The 23,950-nt window shown below is 40.4% G+C and overlaps 1 protein-coding gene across 6 annotated transcripts in view; it reads left to right on the top strand.

Moving 5' to 3' along the window:
• The window catches only part of ENAH (ENAH actin regulator), a 102,347-nt gene that overhangs the window by 63,169 nt on the left and 15,228 nt on the right, over nt 1-23,950 (top strand). For 4 of the 6 annotated variants that reach the window (XM_053912628.2, XM_053912630.2, XM_053912629.2 and 1 more), the window contains 4 exons: nt 10,414-10,498; nt 18,689-18,993; nt 20,219-21,004; nt 23,020-23,327. In XM_053912628.2, coding sequence (XP_053768603.1) covers nt 10,414-10,498; nt 18,689-18,993; nt 20,219-21,004; nt 23,020-23,327 — 1,484 coding nt within the window. The remainder of the gene's footprint in view (nt 1-10,413; nt 10,499-18,688; nt 18,994-20,218; nt 21,005-23,019; nt 23,328-23,950) is intronic. The other 2 variants (XM_024575956.3, XM_045184421.2) reach the window with 2 other exon arrangements.

Genomic DNA, 23,950 nt, shown 5'->3' with positions numbered 1-23,950 from the left:
AGCGTAGTGTGTTGTTCCCAGCGGAGACACCGCCAGATTGCCATTCGAAAGACGTGCCCTGCTTTCTGAAGTCACGCACCTGTCACGGTGCTCTTGTGGCCTGCCCTCTGATGTTTCTTGGTTGTAAGGCCTGGGGAGAGAATTTGCCTTCTCCTGGATTTCCGCATTCCGAGAATTGCCTGTGGACCAGACCTCTTTCTCGCTTTCTTTTAAAGAGTTCGTTTCTTTCCTGGAAGCTTGTGGGATCCCAACTTCATAGTCCATTAAAAACTTCAGATCTAGACATTGTACTGAATTTGGCTGTACAGGAACTCCCACTTTCCCAACAACATACAGGTTATTTTTTTTTAGCAAGGTAGTTTCATTTTCTTCTGTTCAAGTATTTCTGGTTGTGTATTTTTTTTCCTGCCCCTTTATTGTAAAATTATACACAGAGTCATTCATTCTCATATTTATTCTCCATTTGCATTATTTAGGTGGATCGATAAATGTAAAGCTACTTTGTATACAGCTAGCACATGATACACCTTTAATGAGTTCTGTTTAAGTTGCATCAACTCTGTAAAACCCCAATTCAGTGTTAAAGATTGTATTAGTTACCTAGTATATGCCAAGCACTACGCTCACTTGAAGTCCAGTGAGGCAGATAACTGACTCTAAATAGATAATATAAAGCAATAATTCAGCAGTCACACAGTACATTAGAAAGACCCCGAGTCTCTGCCAGCTGGTGTTGGGGTTTCAAAATGTGTTTCCTTTAGGCTCTTGCTGGTATTGAAGTTTTCTTCTTTCTTCTCCCATTTTGTCTGTTTTTATGTAACAGTGAATTGCTGTTACTTCTGTATCTTTTATTTTTAAAGGGAGAGTAAGTAAAAGACCAAGATTTAACATGGAAAATGTCTAATGAAGAAAGTGCAATAATAGAATCCTACAGATTGAACCAAAATACTACAAATATTATTTAAAATATGTCAATAAGTATTTTGTGCACAGTTTTCCTGAAAAAGAAGTACTTTATGGAGTAACATTTGTTGAGTCCTAAGAGCGGAAATGTGATACTTGTAAAGTTTTTTACGTTTGTCTGAATATTCGGATGTTTCATCTAAACAACGTCCACTCATGTGTGACTTTGCATACCAAAAGTATGACCTACTAATTCTGAGACTGTATTTTTTTTAAAGGACAGTAAAATAAAATACATTTTGTTAGGGATATAATTACATTTCAGAGCCCAAAGTTAATGATGCTTACTTTGCAGAACAAATGTATTTTAATGTTCTTGCTGACAGCCCACACCAATAACTTTACTTAATGTAATTTCATCTCATCAACTCATGAATGTGAACAAACCCAGCTTAAATTTTTTATGTTTTCAACAGAACTATTTTTAAAAAACTATTTTATTATAAAATTTTAGGTACTTTTGAGTTTTAAGAAGTAAATTTGGACACTGCTGTCTGAGAGAGAGAAGTTGCGTCCTGGTTTGCCCGATGAAGTGCCAGGAGCCGCTGTGCAGAGAAAGGAGAGGAGCAAGGGCACCGGGGTTCCCATGGAGACGCGGCCGCCGTCCCGTTTAACTAGGGCAGCCCTGGTTTCCGATGGACGCTCCTGAATGGAGATGCAGTCAGAGTCGTGACCCAAGCAGTGCCTTTGGTTCGACTCCTGCTGACAAGCCAGCCTGGTGGCAGGACCTGCCATGTGCCTTCCCAGACCGGCTCTAGGGTTTGGGAAGGGCGTCCAGGTCCCGCCTCTGCGGGCCGTGCATACGCTCGCTCGGGTCAGGTTGGTCTTATCAGCGGAGTCACTTTTCTTCGTTGTTCACATTCAGTTCTCTTGTCAGAAACTAGAGCCAGTTAGGGCGCTGGACAAGACCTCTGATTTCCAGCACAGCTCTTTGTTTTTCAAATGAGAATAAGCTTTTTTATATCCTGAGTCTGCTTATTGTAAAAATGTCAGCAGTACAGAAGAGCATAAAGAAGAAAGTAAAATTACCTGAAACCCTACCACCCAGAGATTAACGGAAAAGTGATAGGCACTGAGATGTTTTCCACGTTGTGTTGTAGTCAGTGCTGAGCCGGAGAACACAACACTGCATTTTTTTTTTTAGCGGCCTCATTGTCTTCACACACCATGCAGTTCACCCGTTCGAAGGGCACGACTCCGTGGTTTTGAGTGTATTCACAGGGTTGTGCAGTTACCACCACAACCAGTTTGTGAACATTGTCGTCGTGCTGAAAAGAGACCCCGAGTCCTTAAGCCATCATAACTCCCCCCTCTCACCGCCCCCCTTTGCAATTCCTCCATACCTCCCTGCTCCTGGCAGCCACTAATTTCCTTCCTGTCTCTACCGGACCGCACATGTAAGGACTGAGGGTGTACAGGGTCCGGCAGAAAGTAAGACCTGCTTGGGCGTGGTTGGCAGGTAATGATACGGGTGTCATAATTTATAGTTTTAATTTGGACATTTCACCTAAAATGTCCTATGGCGTGCTTGAGTGTCCTATTGTTAGGTCACAGAATTGCATGCTTATGATTTTGTAAGAAAAGATTTTGTAATTAAAAGAAGGGGTGTTCTTTGTGCCGGACCCTGTAGATCTCTATCTAGATCTGTATACATCTGTGTATGTGCATCTGTCTCCTTTTCATCCCTGTGTCGAAGGGCACTTAGGTTCTTTCAGTGTCTCGACTATGTGAATGATGCTGCAGTGAACCTGGGGCTGCAGATGTCTCTTTGAGATTCTGGTTTCGTTTCCTTTGGATAGGCACCCAGGGGCGGGATTGCTAGGTCATGTGGTAGTTCTATTTTTATTTTTGGAGGAACCTCCATACTGCTTGCTTTCCTTAGTGACTGCACCGGTTTGCTCGCCCATAGTACCTGTGTTTTTGAACGCAGGCAACCAGACCACTGCAGTGTCTCCCTCCGGTCCACTCCAGCTGCCTTAGAATAAACAATGCGTTTGCTCTCATTCTCTCTCGTAAATGCATGTGGTAGAACTCTGCAACCATGGGGGTCATACCTGGGGGGCCTTATTGACCGTGAAAAGTGTGAACGCTGCTAACTTGGATGCCGATGCTGTGCTCACTGAACAGACCAGCTTTCTAGAGTGCAAATCAAATTACATCCAGCTTTGAGCAAACATTACCTCATTTCATCCTCAGAAAAAATGCTGAGATGCCTACCATCCGCATTATAAATTGCCTTGGGACCAACCGCTAGTAGTGGAAACCTCTGATGTTTGAAACACGAATGCTGAGGGTATACAGGGTAGTTATATGTAGCAATAAAATATAGTAATGCTGATCAAGTCTAAACAGCCTTCATTTTCTGCTGTTAATATGTTACTCAAGGTTTCTGCATTTCCCTGCTCATACAGAACCGTTAATGGTGAAGAATGTTGAATGGCAGGGAGACGCCTGAGGAATAGCAGTTTTACACACTACATTAGAAATAAATGGACAGCCGTGACAGGACTATCTCAGGGTTAGAGTAGCTGATGGCCATGGCCAGTTTTCTTCCCTTTAAGTCTAAATGAATGTTACATTTTGCTTGTTTTTGATACGTAGTTCATGCTTTTCACCAGGGCCCATCCCATTTTATCTTGGTCCTAAGCCTGTTTTAACATGGCTAAGAGAAATGACCTTTGATAGGTAAAGTATGAGCTATGTGGACTGTCGATGCGTGTACTGAAACTATGCTGTAGTCATCATTTTGTTGAATTCACTCAATCTGGACAGGGAAGGTTTCCCCCCCATATTCCAGCCTCTTCCCCTGGCTGAGTGCATAAAGAGTTAATAGCATCAGTATTAAGCAGGAAATGCTGTTAGCTGTATGCATATAATGGAATGAATAATTTAGTGTCTTTGGGAAATGCAAACTGCAGTAGAATTCAAGCATCTGTATCAGAATTTAGATCAGTATTTCTTTTACGTGATGGTAAGAAGTAGAAGTCATTAGAAAGAAGAAGGTGCTTAAAGATAACCCAGTGCAAGAATGGGGCATCGTACTTTAAACTGTGACAAGATTGGGAGTTTTTGGTCAAAAGTGTTTTGTCTCATGCAGTAACAATGGTTTACCTGCATTCTGACAATGGTCAGATGATTTTTTGCCACAATGATTGGTAATCGATCGTGGTTGTTTCTTTGTTGTCAGAGACGAGATAATTTCTCAGGTTTTTCTTGTAAGTGTTTATATTTGCCTTCTGTTCCCCCCTCCCTTAAAAATGCATTAAAGGAACCGAAGGGTAAAACCTGAAGACTAGACATGTTTTATTCAATAAAGGCTTTACAAAAGTCATTTACAGACACTGGTAAGACAGAGTTCTTTGAAGTTTAAACTTAAAATATAATGATTAAAACATTTCTAAATTGTTTATCTCCTTTGGAATGATCTAATTAGCTTGGTGGACATTTTATATGTATGTCTGTGGTCTTTTTTATGTCATTACTGTAAATATTGTGCATGCAACTTTAATAGACTGGATGGTTGGAAGTACGTACTTAGCAAAGGGGGCGTTTATCAATCTTTATTTTGTTTGTGTTTAAAAATATCTGCTGAATATATTTTCAAAACAAGATTTATACTTTATTGGACTATATTCAACCTAATTTCTAAATATGATTAAAGATCTTGAATTTTAAGATTTATTACCATTTTCAGTGTGTGTTCGTTAAGTATTGATTGGTTTGGTTCTGACTCTCTGCAAACTTTATTCAGCATAAATGCTGTTACTTGAAGCATACAGTTTTGGAGGAAATCGAAAATGCTGTCGTTTGCCTCTGTGTGGCCCTTCGAAGCCGACACATTTCTAACCTGCTCGCAGTTTCTGGTTGATGCCAATGGAAGAAGAAGATCCTGATCGTGGTGGAAAGGACTTCTTTAGGGTTTTACAGAAAATTATTGCAGTGAAGTTTTGAGTGTCACTAATGGAATACTAAAAAAAAAAATCTAATTTTGTTTTTCTATCCCAGTTTTGAGTCACCTTGACTTTGTTAAAAGCCCTTTCCCTTTCCATCAGGTATCCCTTCTTCTCATTGAGTTCTGTCTCGTAAAAGAGTTTACTTCGTTTGTGCTGAAGGTCAATTTTAATGAAGGTAGCCTAAATACTAAATGCCTATTTTATGTGGCCACATGTTTTAATAAGATAACTTGTCAAATATGTGTGCATATATGGAGGGGAAAAAAGGAACAGTAATAAGTGGCTTGGTAAAACAATGAATAGTTTTGCTCTTTTTCCATGTGAAAACCAAGTGAAGATATTCTTATTTTACATCAGTGAATAGAAAACACTTTAATTGCTATAGGCTGTTTAAAATGACTGTGGTCTTCAACTAGTAGAAATGAGTATTTCTCTTAAGTTAATCTTATTTCCCCTAAGTTTTTTTTCAGCTGCAAATTCTCCTGTGTCAGCAATACTAAAAGAGGGTAGATATCGAGAAATTAACTCTAATGGCCATAGATCTTGATTTCCTGTACCTCAGCTTCATTTACTTTTGAAAAATGTAACTGTAATACAGAAATCGATTGCACTCTCTGATTGTATAACTCAGGAAATAATTAAGCTATAAGAGCATCATCTGAACTGTGGCTTACAAGGATTTTCCACAAATAAGATGACACCTAACAGTTTTTAAAGCCGATGTTAAAGAGGATACGTTTTTATTAAATTGCAGAGCTTCCAGAATGAGGATTTAGATAGGAAGTCTGTGTAAATCCATTGTGACCTTTTCAAAGCACCTTTTAGTTTATGCGAAGTTCTGCAGATGGCCCCTTGTCCTTCGAAGCTTCTAACACCAAGGTGTCTGTTGCAGCCCAGAGCAAGGTTACTGCTACCCAGGACAGCACTAATTTGCGATGTATTTTCTGTGGTAAGCAACATTATGTTTACATTACTTTTTCAAGCTGTGGTACATACTCCTTGCGCATTTGCATAACTTTTGTTTCCCTAGGCCATAGTCTGGTTCTGTGGTATTTGGGACACACAGCAAGCCGCTGTTCCATGTTGTGGTATTTGTTGTGGTCCATGTAGGTGCTCGGTCAGCTTCTGAGTTGGCATCTCAGTGAGGATTTAGTTAGAAGCAGGATCTTAAAACTTAACTCTCGTTTACTTCTTTCAACACCAGCGAGAGAGGTGTTTTGTTCATTTTTGTTTTTAACTATTTTGTGTGAGAGCAGTCTTTTAATTTGGAATTTGGGGGGGGGGTCCGTTTTGCTATGATCTGGGGAAGGTAAATGCGCCTTCTTAGAAGGGAGCTCTTGCTTCACCTGAATGCATTTGTGGGTGTGCACGCCGCCAGGCACACAAGCGCTGTTGCTCGCTTTCGTAGGTTGGTTTCTGGTCACCAGCCTCCTTTATCCAGTAGTTCACGTGTCTGTGGCTCAGGAGTGAACTTAGGCTTTGTAGAGTGTTTCCTTTCACTATACACACAAGTGTGCACATACATGTATTGTTTGTGTGGGCCACTTGGGCGCCCCAAACTCCGGTTAGTCAGACGTGTGCATATCCCTGTCCTCACACAAGGGGTACCTACACGCATGCACACCCTCCCCCTCTTTCTGAATTCTTTTTATCCTCATTGGAGCCTAAAACTTAGTTTCGAAAACCCATGTTCAGACAGTAGTTTTCAAATCTTAGTGCTTTTAAATTTTTTTAAAACTCCAATATACTTTTTTTTGGTTCCTGAATACCTGCCCAGATTTTTAAAGTCAGAGATAAACTTATAAAGTGATATACTGCTAAAGTTTTCTGTAAACAGTTTGGCCGTGTATATGTACTTTATCCATTTTTTGACTCAGTTTTTGATGTAATTCTTCAGTATTACCGATATGGTTTCTTTATCTGTGAGGAGAATTGTTTTAAAATGTATGTCCTTGCTGGTTTAGGCAAAAAAGCACGAGTTACACATTTCCAAACATGAAAATTCTAGTGTATTTCTTGTTCGATTTAACGATCGCTCCAGGTGGCCCAGCTGAGCAGGGAGCCTGGAGTTTGGCTCTTCGTACATCCCCCACCCTCACCCCCAGAACCCACAGTCAGTCATTGCAGAGGACATGTTGCATCAGCAACTTGTAATTCTGAATTTTCTGCCCCCTCCAGGGGGCTCTGCCAGGCCTTCTTCTGAACTGGCCGCGAGTGACTATTCCTACATGGGGCGGTAGGACTCTTGAGTTCTTCTTGGAAACCTGCTGGATGTTCTACACTTGCTACTGAGTATGTTGAGTTCCACCTGCAGGCTAATAGGTACAGTTCGCCCAGTTGAGGAGAGAGGATTGATTTGGACTTCGCAGAAGTGAATTTTTTAAGTTGTTAAAAAAGCAGATTTTCCCCATTATTATCTTGAATTGTACAGGTAATATAATTACCGCATTGCTGAGTTTAAACTTGGTTGTATTGTGTATAATAACGCCTATTTGTCTTTTGGTCCTGTGTTTTTAAATAGTCTGTGGCTAAGTGTGAAACTATATTTGTGAAAATTAAAATGTTACAGTAAGTAGAATGTGCTTTGGCCAAAGCGCAGTATTGCAGTCAAGGCGGAATTGCCACTCACTCCTGGTTTAGACAGGGATCCTGCTCTGACCCTGTCACTTCTAGGATGCCATTTCAGCGACGTGGACACTTCCCCTTTATTAGAAACTCTAACTCACGCACTCTGCTATATGAATTCTAGCCGGGACAGATTAAGATCAACCATTGTCTTTGGCTGTGGGAATTAAGCAGAGAAAACTAACCCAAACTAACCCTCAAATAGCTATTGTTCTTTATGATAATATAGTAGGAACAAAGCAGGTTTACTTGGTTCTTCTTTTTTTTTTTTTTCCCCAAAAGAGACCTTTAACCACCACATGATGCTCCTAAAATCCCATCATGTGCCCACTGGTCAGGAAAGGACCTTTTTTGTGTTCTGTGGGAACACAGGCTCTCGTGTAGGAATACGGCCTGTGTGGATTGAGTAGAAGTCCTATTCCAGACAGTTCGGTGGCAGCTGACACCTTGCCCGGTCTGAGTTGCTACTTCACGTTGTGTGGGGTGCCTTTGGTACACCTTGCCCGTTGTCTAACTGGGTAGCGTGCTTGCCAAGAAGAAAAAATGTGATCGTGTCCCTGAAGTTCATGGATTCACGTAGAACTCTTTCATTTAATGTTTACAGGGTGCTTATGATGTCTATGGAAAGACAAATAGCCCATTATCACAAGGAACCATGTAGAGAGAATTTTAAGAGTTGTTTTTGGATCAAATCCCCCCATCCCACCCTCATTTTAAAAGGATCTTCTATGAAGTTTTTCTTTGCTTCTCAGCTTCGTGAATAAACTACAGTAAATTATTTTTAAGTCAAGTTTGCTGAGTAAACTTTTAACTAAAAAACAATCCAAAAACAGTTTCTGTAAATCGCTAAGATGCTTTCTCTGATTCAGACTCTTTGGTGAGTTATATTGACTTTTGTTAGTTTTCTTTTAAAAAGCCTGTTTAATAAAACCAACAGAATTGAGTTGACATGTTGATATCTTTTCCTTGAATTTGTATATTTGAGTTAAAACTTACATTGATGGATTTTAATTGGTGAGTTTATCTATTAATATTGTCCTTGAGATGGAGTGCCTGCCCGAGAGGTGGTAGTGCGGTTGCGTTCTTATCTGAGGTGGACGCCAGCGAAGTCTAACCTGCTGACATCCAGCCATTTGACACCCTGAGCAGCCTGAGGTTATCACATAAATATCTAAACATTATTTTATAAAAACAGTTAACCCAAAATAGCCTTCTGAGATGGCCTTTTAATATTTTTAGGTAAATATGACTTTGGATATAATAAAATATTTCCCCCAAATAATTTACATTTTCTCAAATTTAACCTCCTACCTTGTTGGACTCCTGCCAAAAAAGACATCTTTTTCCTGTAAAGTATTAAACATTAGTGTATGACAGTATTTTTACATTATTATATTACTTTTCTAAAGAAGGAAGGAATTCTATTCTGGTCATTAGACAAGTTCTGTATTTTCATTTATGCAGACATTTAAGTGTGTATATAGTTCTAATTTTAAAAGTTTTTGTTTTTTTTGTTGTTGTTACTGATTACATGAGATTAATATATCTTGTGGTTCTCAAAATAGCAGACTCTTAGGAAATCTGATGAAATGTATCACTGCAGTTGTTACCTAGTTTGTCGTTAGAGGACAAATTAAATGGTTAATGTAAAAAATATGTGAAAGAGATGAGGAAAAAATTAGTAGGTAAGTTCAGATTAAATTACTCGTTTTTCTGCACTTGGGATAAACCAGTTCTCTATTAGGTTTGAATTGAGCCGCATCCTTCTGGTTGTGAAGCCTCCTCCACTAGCATAAATACTCTGTACTGTTAACTTTATAGATTCCAAGAGTTTGCTTTAGGAGCCTTCATTAACTGGTTTTATACCAGTGGTCTACGAAACACTTTTCAAATACCTGCCGGGGCGTTTGCTGGCACACTAGAATTCACAAATATGTGTGTTCCTCTCCGAGAGTGGAAGATAACTACTTCTTTATTCTGTTGTTTACTGGGTTAGATTTCAAGACTTCTGTTGTAACCCTAGGCATTGTATATTAGGTCCAGTATTTATCTCGATCTATGACACATTTAATTTTTATAGCCAGTGACATTAACATGTCCCGTAATTTAGTGGCATTCTTTATGGGATGCTAAAAGTAGGTCTACCTTGAACGTGATGTGTGGGAATGGATGGTCATTAGTTTCTCATGACAGAACCATGTTGATTTGAATGCAGGGTTTTGTTTTGTTTTTTTAACCCCAGATGAAAAGTTAAGATTACCTCTGTTACATTTGAAGTTCAGATAAGTAGGTTAATTATGTATTAAGTTCAGCGGAAGTTTGTTTTCACCAGTGCTGGCAGTGCCAGGCCTTTGAGCAAGAGTGGCAGCTTAAATTGAGCAAATTTGATAAATGCATTAACATCCTTCAGTCCAGTAATGAGGTTCTCATACTCTCTCTCTCCTGTTTTTCATTTCCAGTGTTCTATTTAGGTGAGTTTTTGAATTCTGATTTTTCATTTAAATTCCCCCTTGCCCCTTCATGGATAAGTACCCCAAAGAGAATGTCTCATTGTCTTAGAAGATGTCAAGCTTAGGTGCCTCTCCAGATGCTCATTGAATACTTGTTTTACTCAAGCTCTTCATATATAAATGTTATTTTTTCTTTATTGTTGGTGTTTTCCATTTGTTTCAAGTAAGCCTTTGGAGATGATGACAGTATTATGTTGCAGTCTTTCATTTGCTCTGTGTTATGTAAAGCTTATATTTTATTTTGCTAAACAAAAAGACACATCTGTAAATATGTAATGGTTTTATGTTTTTCTTATGGTTTTATCTCTAGCCAGCTAAATATCGAGATAATGTTCATCTATAATGTTTTCCTTCCTTTTTAGGGCCAACATTGCCTAGACAAAATTCACAGCTACCTGCCCAGGTTCAAAATGGCCCATCACAAGAAGAATTGGAAATTCAAAGAAGGTAAATTTCCTGGTTATTATTTATACTTTCTCATTCCACTGTGGAGGACCAAACTGTAGACATCCTAATGTTGAAAGTAGATGGTCTCGTTAGCCATTTGAAAGTCAGAACTTTTATTAAGTTTTGGAATCAGCATTAATAAATGAGCAGGTTCTTGTTACGCTGAACAAAAGATAGTAATAAAATTTCATAGCTGCTTTTTTGGTAAAAATCATACTTGTGAAATTTAAATATTTTAAATAGCTTAAAAATGTATGTACCATATTTTTCAGACTATAAGACACACTTTGCCCCCCAAAATTTGGGAGGAAAATGGGGGTGCATCTTACAGGCTGCATGTAGCTTACATTTACATTGGTAAAATATTATGTTACTTATGTTATTAAATATTTTACCTCATTTTTTGCTTCACAATTTTTTTTCCTATTTTCCTCCTCTAAAACCTAGGTGTGTTTTACGTTCCAAAAAATACAGTACTTCAAGGAGTCTTATTTGCATTGTAGTTGTAAATTAATCTGATTGTTACGGCTTTCACATGACTAAGTTAACTAGAAAGTCGAAATAGTGCTGGCCTTTTGTTTGAGGCGTTGGTCTTGAGCCATTACCTTTGATTGCGTATAGCAGTGGAACATGAAATCATTGTTTATGGCCACACTGCTGGCTGAGTGAGATCAATAACATTACTTCAGTGCCGTTTACAAATACATTTGAAATTACAACACAGATTCATTTAGGGGTAATTTTTCTGAATTAGCCGAATCTCTGAGTGATGAGCTACTTTGTAACAAAGTTGTTTTCTAAAATTCAGGTGTATTTGGTAACTAACATTGAGCTGTTCAAACCAGGGGTCACATTTTAGGCAAATGCAGGCTCTTTGGAGCCGTGTGAGACCCATCACTAGACCCATCGCTCGTGGGTCATCTCGTTCTGGGGAGTTGAGAACGTCGCACGGATGAGTCTTTCCAACTGAGAGGCATTTCTTCCATGACAAGCGGGCTTTTCTTCTTGTGGCCTTTGACTTGGATCTTATATTTGAAACATTCCTCGTACTCTCTGTGCTGTCTTAATACAGGTGTCATACTTCCCTGACAGAGTCAAAGGAATCTCTTGCCCTGGTTCCATGTCCGCTGCTTTGGCGTAAAACTGCTTATCTCTTGAGGAAGGTCCCCCAGGACCTCCCAAAGTGGTTTTATGTATTTATTCGTTTGTTCGTTCGTTCATTCATGCCACAGTCTGTATATTCAGATCGATCACTCCTGAAATAGCCTCCAAATTTGGTGAAAATAACTCTTTTGAGTGATGCTGTCATCAACAGATTTTATAAATAAAATTAAGTTTCTGTAGAAATAAGGAAAGCTTAAAAGATAGAATAATTTGAGTTCCCTATTGAGAATTTTAAACATAGCAGAATAATTCCTAGAGTTACAAGCTATGATACTGTACACATTTACATGCCAGGAAAGTACTTAATAAAAAATGATCACAGTATTATTGGGACTAACAAATTTATAGAAAACTAGGAAGAACCAGGAAAAACCGAAATCATAATACATAATTTTGGTAAGTACGGAGTGGGCAAGGAAGTAATCTGAGATAGTTGCTAGAGGCCAGGGCAATTCAGGATGGAGACAGAAACCACGAAGGGACTGCTGGCTTATGGGTCACAGATGGGAGATCCCCTGCACAGAGGGCTGCCCAGAACTTGCAGCATGCAGTGGTAGTTGAGAATCAGTGTTGAGTGAAGTTTTAGTAATTGCTATGGAAACTCCATGCCTCTTAGATATTTTTTCTCCAATCAAAGTTCCCGCCCTAGCAGTGCTCACCTGGACCTCAGGTTTTTCTGTTTGTCTCTAAGTACATACTTAAGGGTTTTTTTTCTTTAAAGATTTTGTTTATTTATTTTTAGAGAGAGGGGAAAGGAAAGAGAAGGGAAGGAGAAAGAGGAAGAGGAACATCAATGTGTGGTTGCCTCTCATGCAACCTCCTGCTGGGGACCTGGCCCACAACCCAAGCATGTGCCCTGACTGGGAATCACCGGCGACCCTTTGGTTCACAGCCCGTGCTCAATCCACTGAGCCACACCAGCCAGGGTGATACTTAAGAGTATGAAAGTTGGAGATGCTGTTTATACTTGTTTAGTTGAAGGCTTTAACTGTCATTTTGAAGAGTGAAATCCAAATTTCTGAAAAACGGGTATGGATTTTTAAATTATTTTCTGTCTGTAGTCATGCCACAGGCTCCTCTTCCTTTTACGTAAACCTTCCGAACCCGTTTCTTGCTCTTTCAATATTAATTTCATCTCTTCTTTCTCCACCATTTGCTTCGTGTCTCCACAAATCTGCTGGCCATGCTGCTTCACGTCTAGTTTAAATTTTCTGCCTCCCTGTCCGTACTCCAGTGTCTCTTCTTTCTGTTACTTCTCCCTTTCTGTTCTTTTCTGCACCGCACACATTCAGCATATATGGGGACACACAAAAGCCTGGAATTTATTTGTAAGAATGGTGTACTTACTCTTACATGTTTAAATTCCAGCCACCTTCAGCGTACTCTCCGTTTGACACAATACACTTATTGAGATGTTTTTTTGGCTGCTCAAGAGAGTTTTTGAACTTGATTTTGTGCTTCTAGTGCTTAGAGATTTTAGTGCTTCTGCTGTTTTTTGTTTCACCTCTTCCACATCCACAAAATGTTTCCCTTTCAGGGCTTTTCTCCATCTGGGGAAACAGACAAAAAAAAAAGTTGCTTGCAGCAAGAGAGGGTAGGGCATGGAGGTCATGCCATTCTTGGTCAAAAACTGCTGAACACTTAGCTCAAGGTACAGGCAGGAGGGCTTGTAAATCACGCATCATGAAATGGGCAAATGGGCGTTGAAAGAGTCTTCAAAAAAAATTCACTGAGAGGGAACACAGCCCCTCACAACACCAGCTGGTCCACTGATACAGACGGGATCCTAGAACACTCACCTAGTGGGGGGGACTGTACTACAAGGGATCCACCCTTCTGAAAATAATTCTGGTTTTTTTCGGGGGGGGGCTCCCCATATATGTACAATATTTTATGAGTTTAACTTTATTTTTAATGAAAGTAAAATTGAGTTGATAAAACACGTACTCTAGCTGTTAAATCTTACTAGTCCAACACCTTTACTTTAGTAACATGATGATAGTGTAGTTTAGTTTTCTGTCCCTATGTGTATGCTTTCTAACACTGGTTTTTGACTCCTACTCATTAATATTTGTCTTCCTTGGCTGACTGTGATGCAGAACATACTCTGGGACACATGAGTCAGTCCTCTGTTAGCCTCAGCATAGAACTGAATTTAGTTAATATCTATAAATAGTTTGCACAGCACCACCACCACCTGGGAGTTGTAAAAGGGAGTAACAGTCTCAGCCCAGAAGCGGGGCCGGAGCAATGAAGGTGTTCCGACCTCAGGTCAGCCTGCAGAGGCAGGATGGGCCGAAAGTCGACCGCCTTCTCCTGTGAGTACTGTCCTGGTCTCAGGAGCTTTCCGCTGGGAAAACCTGACCGTGTGGTTTAGTTTTGTCTGTTGTGTGTTTACTAATAGAGGTGTGAAATGGCCACATGATGTGATCAGAACATACTTACTCAGTTTTGTTTTCTGACAAATGTCTGTAATATCAGAGTGTTACTGAATGTTACCAACCCAGAACATCCTTCCTAGTCTGCCGTCCTATACTTCATTACATCAAAATTTAAATCACTCTTTATTTCTCTGACACTGTGTATTACAGGTAAGGCTGAATGAAACAGTTGTTTTTTTTAATGTATTTCATTTATTTTTTTATTGATTTTTAAAAATTTATTTAAAGGTTTTATTTATTTATTTTTAGAGAGAGGGGAGGGAAGGAGAAAGAGAGGGAGAGAAACATCAGTGTGTGGTTGTCTCTTGCACATCCCTTATTGGGGGGACCTGGCCTGCAACCCAGGCATGTGCCCTGACTTGGAATCGAACCAGCAACCCTTTGGTTCGCAGGCCGGCACTCAATCCACTGAGCCACACCAGCCAGGGCCAACTTTTAAATTTTGTTACTTATGTTTTGCTTGCTTTAACACATCAACCTAAACTTGACTTTGAGTCAGCCTAAACTAAATATGTGTTTGAATATACACAAAAGCTATTAATCTCGTGGGCCAGGACTTTGTACATCTCTGTATTTGGGGACACCTCTTGTGGGAGCAGAAACATATCTTGGTTGGTGGGGAGAACTATTTCTGATACTATTTAAAAAATGGTCTTGGCTATAATTTTGGTCATCAGCACTATAGCTGTTTCTGAGAAAATATATATATTTCAAATTATTTTAAAATGAATATCCTCACTTCAAAGAAAAAGTACTCTGCCAAAAAATTTTCCATAGTTTAGAATTAGGGCTCTTGTATTCCAAAGGTCCTCAGGTGATTCTCCAAGGTGGGGCAAAAGCAGGTTTACAGTTTTATTATTTTCCATACGAACAGCTGTATTGTAGACAGAACTCTAGGAAGGGGAATCACATGCATTTCCAGTCTGCGAGTTGGCAGTGATATTTGTAAGAAAAAGCAGAGTTTATATATTTGTAAACTGTCATAAAAATTTATATAAATTCCTGCTTTAGAGGACATGAAAGTCGGATTTATATACCACCCAGTTTTGGTTGGATGGATACTAAAGATTTATAAACTTGAAATTTTCTGGTTGGCACACTACTTTAGGAAATGTAGTTAGATGTGCAACTTTTTTAGTAAGCAGGCTAAAATTAGCTAGGATTCGTAACACCTTTCTTATCCTCTAATCAAGAAAATAAACAGCAGGATCTCCTGCAGCTGTCTGAGCTACATACTTCAATCATCTATCTGTCAATGAACTTGGGAAATCTTCGGCATTGTGTTCTTTCCCTACATCAGCAAATACTCTATCTTTTACAGACTGCAAATCCTAGAATATTATGACATATGAAATAATCTTCTCAAGTCAGGACACCCTTCATTGTAAATACCATCATTCACAAGTCTTTCAGATTCATTTCACTCATACCTAGCCTTCCTCTACCTCTGACTTCGACTTCCTTTTTTTTCCGTGAAAGCGTTGTGTTGCTTAGAGAAGCAGCCATTCACTTGGGGGTAAAAAAACCTAAGAGCTTGAGTGAGAAATGAGATGTAGTCTTCGAATACTGTGTGGTCCAACTGTGAATAGTATTTACATCATCCCAGGAATAACAAACTCAGAATGTTGATTTAATCGGCAGAAATCGGTATTCTCCCATGACTACTGGGAAAATCGAGTGTGTGGTGAGGGAGTTGGGAAAGACGTGTTCTCATTAGAAAGTCAGTGTGTGATATCTAAAGTTAAAACATCCAAAGAGTTGACAGTAATTGTCTTCGATATGTTGGAAATGGGTGGGAGGATTGGAGGAATGAACGACTGGTTTTGTTCCAAGTTTTAAAAACTATGTGCTTATGTTATTTTAATAAAAGGAAAATGTGAGAGGTGGCACAGAGATGCAAAACGACCTAGTAACTTGGATCTTTTCATCACTGATTTCTTGGTGCAGCTACTAATTTAAAGTGAAGCACTTTTCCTGAGTTTCTGTATTCAGATATATTCTTATTAGAAAAATATGGGTGTATCATTTGCCTTTTGGACCCGGGCATTTAAAAAATGCCCTTTTTAAAAAACAAACACACACATGTTGTGTTTCCAATTTAATGTAAGACCAAGCTGAGTTTATTCATTAGATACAGGTTATTAAAAAATATAATAGCTGACTTTCTCTGTCTAGTTTATTTTTTAAAACATTCCTCTGAATGCACCTAATTTCTTGCCCTCCTCTCTGCGGTGACATTGTCATCCCTCAGACACTTGGTAGCCGTAGCCAGTGGTCTATCCAATAGCATCATGAAGTTGGTACCGTATCCTAAAAATCTGATTTGGTTATTTAGTAGCCAGTGGCCTAAACCACTGCTACTCATAGGAAGCACTACCATGGGTTTCTTCTGGTTCTCTCTTGCAGTTGTTGTTGTTAAGTATGGTGATCTGCCCAGAGAGAGGCTTTGTGTTTTTAAAGAGAAGTGGGATTAATTTACTCATCAGGTGGGCTTTTTCTTTGTTTTATAGTTAGTTTAGGAAACATGAAGGGGAGAGATTACCGGAAGGGCTTACTGGATTATCGGTACTGCTGGGAGGGGCAAAGGGTAGCGTGCACATTCCATCATTTGGCCCTACCAGTAAGCCGGGCCTGGCCAGTTTATTAGCCAGGCCAGGGAAAGCCCCAGTTTGAAATTTCTAAATCATTATTATTATAGCTCACATTTATCGCGTGGTCTTATGCTCCAGGTTCTTTTTAAAGGGGTTTTAAGGCACTACCTCACTTAATCTTCCTCACAATGCTATGAAATAAATATATAATGTGCAAGGTGAGGATAACTTCTCACCTTTTATTTTTTGGAGAGTTAGCTTTTATGAGCAAGAATATCGTTTAGATCCAGGTGAGGACTTGGGGACATTTTATTGGTCTTTTTCATATGTGTGTGGAAAGTAATACGTGAGCTGTGTTTCAGAGCCACGCACTTTGGGCCTTTGTAGGTTTTTGATATAAGAAGAGTAGTAAGGATGGATGGGAGGCTCCTCACTAGATATTAAAGTACGTGTATATCAGACATCAGAGCATCAAGATACTGGTGCCGTACCAGACAAACAGACCATGAACCGAAACGTTATGGATCTTCAGAAGCTGTCGCCACACACGTGTAAAGGTGTCATCTTAAATCGGGGCCGTCAGCTGTTCAGCACATGGCGTGTGAGGTAGAGCACTACTTCACATCTCAAGCCCAAGAGGAGGTTCAGATGAGCTGAGGATTTCACTGTAAAAAATAAAAGTATGAAAAGAGAGTGTCAGTACAAGAGGGCCGCCTAAGAAGGACACCCAAGGCAGATCACAGCCAGGAGTGCTGCTACCAGATTTCTACAGGAAGGTTAAAAGCCGTATTTCAAATCAAAACACATCTTCTCCCTTAGCAAATGATGTGTCAGTAGTGATCCTTACGATGCTGTTAAAAAGGGGCTCCAGGGGAATGGAGGCAAACGTTTACTGAAGTCAGCTGGGGGAACCGTGTTGGACTGATGTGTCCTGCTCTTGGTGACCGCTTCACCCTGGACAGGCAAACAGTAGGACACTGTGCAGTCGTGAAAAGTAAAGATGCAAAACTATACTCAGTGTCTTAGGGTGCCTTTTATAGCATAATAAATGGGAGAGAAGAAAACAGATTTGAAAACAGAATGGTAGGTACATTTTATTCTGTGTATTTGTTTTTAAAAGTTTATATGTGTACTTCTACAGAAGGAAAAGTCTGCCAGAATGAATGCCAAACTGTTAACGATAGTTCCCTCTGGGTATGAGACTTAAGATGTCTTAAAATTTATTTCTTTTCTCCCTACTTAACTCTGGGTTTGTTTGTTTTCCTTTTTATTCGTTTAGGAAACTTTGTTCAAGCTATTCCTGCGATCAGCTATTGTATTTTCTAAAATGATAATGCATTACTTATACAGTGAAGCTTTGGTGTCATGTTTTAGGAGGGAAATTAAAATTTAGAATTTTTTTTATTGAGTGATTAAAATAATGCCTTGATCATTAAAGTGATATGTTTAATTAATTGGAAAATCCATTTATCTGCAACATTTTATTCATGAACAGTACAGAATAAAATGAGACATGCCCTGACTGGTGTGACTCGGTCGGTTGGACGCTGTCCTGCAAAGCAAGAGGTCACCGGTTTGATTCCCAGTCAGGGCATGAGCCTGGTTTGTGGGTCCCATCCCCAGTTGGGGTGAGTGTGAGAGGCAACCAATTGGATGTTTCTCTTCCTCTCTTCATCCCTTCCCCCTCTCTAAAAATTAATAAAATTGCTGTTGAAAAGCTAACTTTAAAAAAAAGAGAGAGAGACATTAGTGTAATGTGCTCAAACAGCCAAAACTGATCTTACTAAGAGAAATTATTTTCATTTATATGAAACTGGTAAGTCATCTCTATTCAAAGTGGCCCTTGACGTGGGGAGAGATGTTAATTGCATGTTCTACGTGGCTTTGTACTTGAATCAGAAATGAGGTTCATGTAGGTTCATTGTGAAACAAACAGGTTTTTCATGATGAGTAGCCAGAGATGCATATTTTGAAACATTTTTGTACAATTTCAGGCAACTTCAAGAACAGCAGCGACAGAAGGAGCTGGAGCGGGAAAGGCTGGAGAGAGAAAGGATGGAAAGGGAGAGGCTGGAGAGGGAGAGGTCTGAACGGGAAAGGCTGGAGCGGGAGCGCCTAGAACAGGAGCAGCTGGAGAGAGAGAGGCAGGAGCGGGAGCGGCAGGACCGCCTGGAGCGGGAGCGCCAGGAGCGGGAGAGGCTGGAGAGACTGGAGCGGGAGAGGCTGGAGAGAGAGCGCCAGGAACAGCTCGAGAGGGAGCAGCTGGAGTGGGAGCGAGAGCGGAGAATATCCACCACTGGTAAGAAGTTTACACGTTATTTCGTGGTCTTAGTATCTGAGCTTGGATGATGGATGGTATTTGGTGGAGTCATATATTACAGTATTTCATACTTGGGATGCTGGGGATTAAACAATACAATCGGAAATTACAAAAAAGTTCATAACGTAGCAATTGCTGCTTTCACATTTTCTTTTTATTTCTCTCTGTATTGCTTTTATTGCTTGGAGACTTAAAGAAAGCCCTTGGAAATTTTTATTCTGGCATTCTAACTATTCTAACTCCCTATAAATTGGCTATAAGGTATAAGTGTTTTTATGAAATTTTTTCTATTGGAGGAACTTGGGCTATATTTCCCCTTGGAGGTTTGCTTAAATTGTCTTGACTACTGTATTATTACAATACCGTTCATCAAGACATTTGCCTAATTGTTTCCTAAGTTTTTGAATGAGGAATTAAAAACAGTCTGTGAAAAATATCTTCTCTAAAACTGATGAGTTATTTCAATGTATTTTTTAGCATTGTGAAAACTATTAAACGATGGAATTTATGGAAAGACTCATGGGTCAAGTATGACTGAAAGTTTGAGGTCTTTTGACATTGATTGAAACGAACATTTATTCTGGGATTTAACAATTAGTTTTTATTACTTGTGGCTTATATGCAGAGTCTCAGTGTGGGCTGGTTAAATATTGGTTGACTGGTTTGTTGTTTGGCTTAATTTTTTGCCTTTACCTCCTTAGTTATTTCGGGGGGTTATAGCCAACAAAACAAAACTTTTCCACAAATAACACCGAATAGGGGGTTCCTCAGCCTTTATAATAAAGGTTTGCCAATTTGGCTTGTTGTTTGGAAAAAAAAAAAAAAAAAGAGCAGAACTTACCCTTCTGTTTGTAGCCCTTACTCATATAATCTTAGTGTAGCTTTAGTGGGCTAACAAAGGAAAATTGAGACTACAGGTACTGTGTTTTTCTTGTCAAGGGTAAGCTAATCCGTTTAAATTATCAGTCTGTCTATTAGGTAGAAAGAAAACTTATTTCATCCTCTTCTGGATCTCAACAATATGTTTAGAGTGAAAATATTCTCGGGTGGAATCAGTTACTTGCTCGTGTGCCCAGTTCTCTGTACTAACTGTAGTCTACTTTTATACATTTTGTCTGAATGCTGGTTTTGTGGCTTTACTAGCTCCCTTTTTCTCTCTCCTTTTTTATCCTGTCTTTTGCTGCTGCTTTCCACCTCTGTCCAGCGCCACCTTCCGACAGCTCCCTGTATAGCGCTCCACTTCCCGAGTATGCCAGTTGCCAGCCTCCTCCGGCACCTCCTCCATCACACGCTAAAGTCATCTCAGCTCCAGTGCCAGAGGCCACTCCTGATTATGCTGTAGTGACCGCTTTGCCACCTACTTCCACACCCCCTACACCACCACTGCGACACTCAGCGACACGTTTTGCAACCTCCTTAGGGTCAGCCTTCCACCCTGTCCTTCCCCATTACGCTCCAGCTCCTCGTCCAAACAAAAGCTCTCGGCCTTCTTCTCCTGTGAACACACCCTCTTCTCAGCCTCCAGCTGCAAAGCCCTGTGCCTGGTCTACTTCCAATTTCTCGCCCCTTCCTCCTTCCCCCCCAGTGATGATTAGCAGCCCCCCAGGCAAAGCCGCTGGGCCAAGGCCTGTCCTCCCTGTCTGTGTTTCTTCTCCTGTGCCCCAAATGCCTCCGTCACCAACAGCACCCAACGGGCTGCTTGACTCTGTCACATACCCAGTGTCTCCGCCGCCTACCTCAGGGCCAGCACCGCCGCCGCCGCCACTGCCTCCCCTCACACCACTGTCACACTGTGGACCTCAAGCTTCTCCTCCTCCAAGCACCCCTGTTGCCTCAACTCCCTCATCCAAGCCTAGTGTTCTCCCTTCTCCCTCTGCAGCTGCCCCTGCCTCTGTGGAGACTCCTCTAAACTCTGTGCTGGGAGACTCCTCTGCTTCTGAGCCAGGCTTGCAGGCAGCCTCTCAGCCGGCCGAGACTCCAGCCCCACCGGGTAAGGCTTCCGTTATTGCTGCTAACAGCCGGTCACTTGAAACTGTCCCGTGTCAACACATGGAATCGCCTAGAAGAGCGGGGAGGGTGGTTTTGATCGTTGAACATCTTGGTGCAATAGTACCGTATTTTTTCTAACTTACAAAATCAGTGTGGTTTTCTTTTCTGTTGTCTTAACCGTATTTGGAGGATCAGTAGGAGGAATTTTCATATTGAACAGGATTTTGGTATCTTCGGCAGGATCATAATTGGAGGTGTTCTCCAGTAAAGGCTACCTCAATACATTTCTCTTAAATTTCACTGAAAAAATAGTACATGACATACTTGAACCACACAACACATATATGCTCTCTCGTCTCGCTTTCATTTCCGTACACCTTAGAGGTTTATTTAGTGCCCAGCTGTGGTCATTACATATATCATCCTAGCGTCTCCTCTGTAGCAGTTCTGATCTTGACCCTGTTTCACTCTGGCCTTTTCTTTCCAGAAGTGTTGAGTTTTCCGTATTGGACTTCCAGGGCTGGTGCTCCCCAACCCTGTGGAGTAGCCTCACTTTGCAGCAGGGGGTAGAGACGGTTGCAGGCTGGGTATCTGCCCTGGAGGGCTCCAGGGCCCAGAATTACAAGCAGTCGTGGGCTAAAGAGATAGTTGAGTGAGAATAGCATCTTCTATAGTTATTCCTTCCCCCCTTCCACCCCCTTGGCTGAACCTTGCTGTCATGGTAACATACTTCCAAGTATGGATTATTTGTAAGTAGAGAAGGACCTGACTCTGTAAGTAAATACGAAGATGCTTAGCAACCCTCCCCCCCACCCCCCTTTTTAAAATAGGATGTAGCAGGAATTACAGGAAGGAATAGGACAACAAGTTGGTGCTTACAAAGAAACAGTGTTAGAATCTGGATTTAAATACACCACCTCTTTTTAAAAATCTTAGTTCTCAAGATAAAGCTCGTTACTGCTACGTATATATTTTTCTTGTCGACTCCTCAGATTTGCATAAACACTGAGTCCGAATTCTAGTTCAGTGTCACTGTGGCCGTAACGTGGACCAGAGAGGCACAATTATGAGCCTGATTGGGTCAGACAGCCACCCCTGGAAGACTGACAGCCCGATACCCTATACTCTTCTGGAAGCGATTTCCGTTTTCAGCTTGTGGAGCTGCTCAAAGGTAGCAGTTTCAAGAGATGTACCCCCCAGTGTGCAAATGGCATTTTATTTGTCCTAAAACACCCTGTTTAAACCCAAAGGAAGGGAGTACCTACTAGTTGAGTTTTCTGATATTAAGTTCTTCTTCACTGTCTTTGTGATTTTAGAAGAGTTGGACATTTTTCTCTTACTCTGCCTTCTAGCCTAAAAACACTTCTGTGCTTCAACTTCTATGTCATTTAATGATTTCTGGTAATTATTTTGAGGTTTTTCATTGGATAGATTGTTTAACTTCAGTGATTCTTAATTCTCGCTACACATTGGAATTTGCTCTGTAATGATTTAAGATGTTGATGCCTGGGACCCACCACCCTTGATGTTCTCAGTCCAGCCTCTTTGGCTGTCTGTAAGCAAATAAAGACGTGTGTTTGCTACTGTAGCGTTTGTCTCAACACGTAGGGTTTACACAGGTTATTTGGGGTTATTTCAAATAGCACTGACTGCTATCATACACGGTGGTTTGTTTTTTCAGGGATACTGACTTCCAAATTTTATAAGCATTTATTTTATGTATTTACTAAATCCCCATGAACAAAAAAGAAATTCTAATTAAATTAAGTGATCTGTTGCATAGTTCTATTTAATAAGGCTCTAACATTGAAGTAAGTAGTCGTATACTTTGTTTTTACATTTTAGTATCTTTTTAATACTGACCTAGACTTTTAACATTATGATAAGCTCATTAATATATAGTAAATGTTTGAGTCATCCATTAAATGTAGCATGACATTCTACCTACAGTTCCACGTGAGGCATTGTCATTTAGCTCTGTCGTTGACGGTCTCATTTAACATTTCTTTCTCTCAGGCGTGGTCTTGGGACCACCTGCACCTCCGCCCCCTCCTCCTCTCCCACCAGGTCCTGCCCAAGCTTCAGGGGCGCTTCCCCCTCCCCCAGGACCACCTCCTCCTCCTCCTCCTCCACTTCCATCCTCAGGGCCTCCCCCACCCCCTCCTCCACCCCCTCTCCCTAACCAGGTCCCCCCTCCTCCCCCGCCTCCCGCACCTCCACTTCCCGCTGCTGGATTTTTTGCGGGATCCATGTCAGAAGACAATCGCCCCTTGACTGGACTGGCGGCTGCAATTGCTGGAGCAAAACTTAGGAAAGTGTCACGGGTAAATGCGCTTCCAAATTATTGTGTTTTTATGTATGTCTTGCTCTTTCTCAATACCTAAAATACTGAATTTAACGTGCTCTAATTTTATGAATCCTATGATAATAACTTCATTGGAAAATTTTTCAAAAATTGAAAAGATTTTTAAAAACGGAAAGAATTTAAATTTAGGGGAAATGTCTCAAGAATAATACAATTTCTGTAAAGCCAACTGCTGGACTCATGAGTTAATACTTTACTGTATTTCCTTTACTCCTTTCCCTGTGCATGCTTCCTTCCGTGTAAACACACACACACTTCTCTTTTTGTCTCGATTGAGAACAAGTCAGAGAGCAGGTCCCGACTCCCCTAAATACTTGGTTGTGTGTTTTGCAAGACCAGGGACATTCCCCTGCATGACCTCAGTGTCATTTCATAAGGTCAGGAAATTTTATTGATAGAATGCTGTCATCTACAAGTCTATTCTAGTTCAAGATCACTCATTATATTTGATCATAGTGTCTCTTTAATGTGCTTTAATCTGTAATAGTTCCTCAATTTTTCATGATACTGACATTTTTGAAGACTGCAAAACCATTATTTTGTAGCTCATCCTTCAGTTTGGTTTATCTGACATCTCCTCAA

This window comes from Desmodus rotundus, chromosome 10 (assembly GCF_022682495.2).
Source record: "Desmodus rotundus isolate HL8 chromosome 10, HLdesRot8A.1, whole genome shotgun sequence".
Classification (NCBI taxonomy): domain Eukaryota; kingdom Metazoa; phylum Chordata; class Mammalia; order Chiroptera; family Phyllostomidae; genus Desmodus; species Desmodus rotundus.
This window is presented reverse-complemented; position numbering and strand designations above follow the sequence as displayed.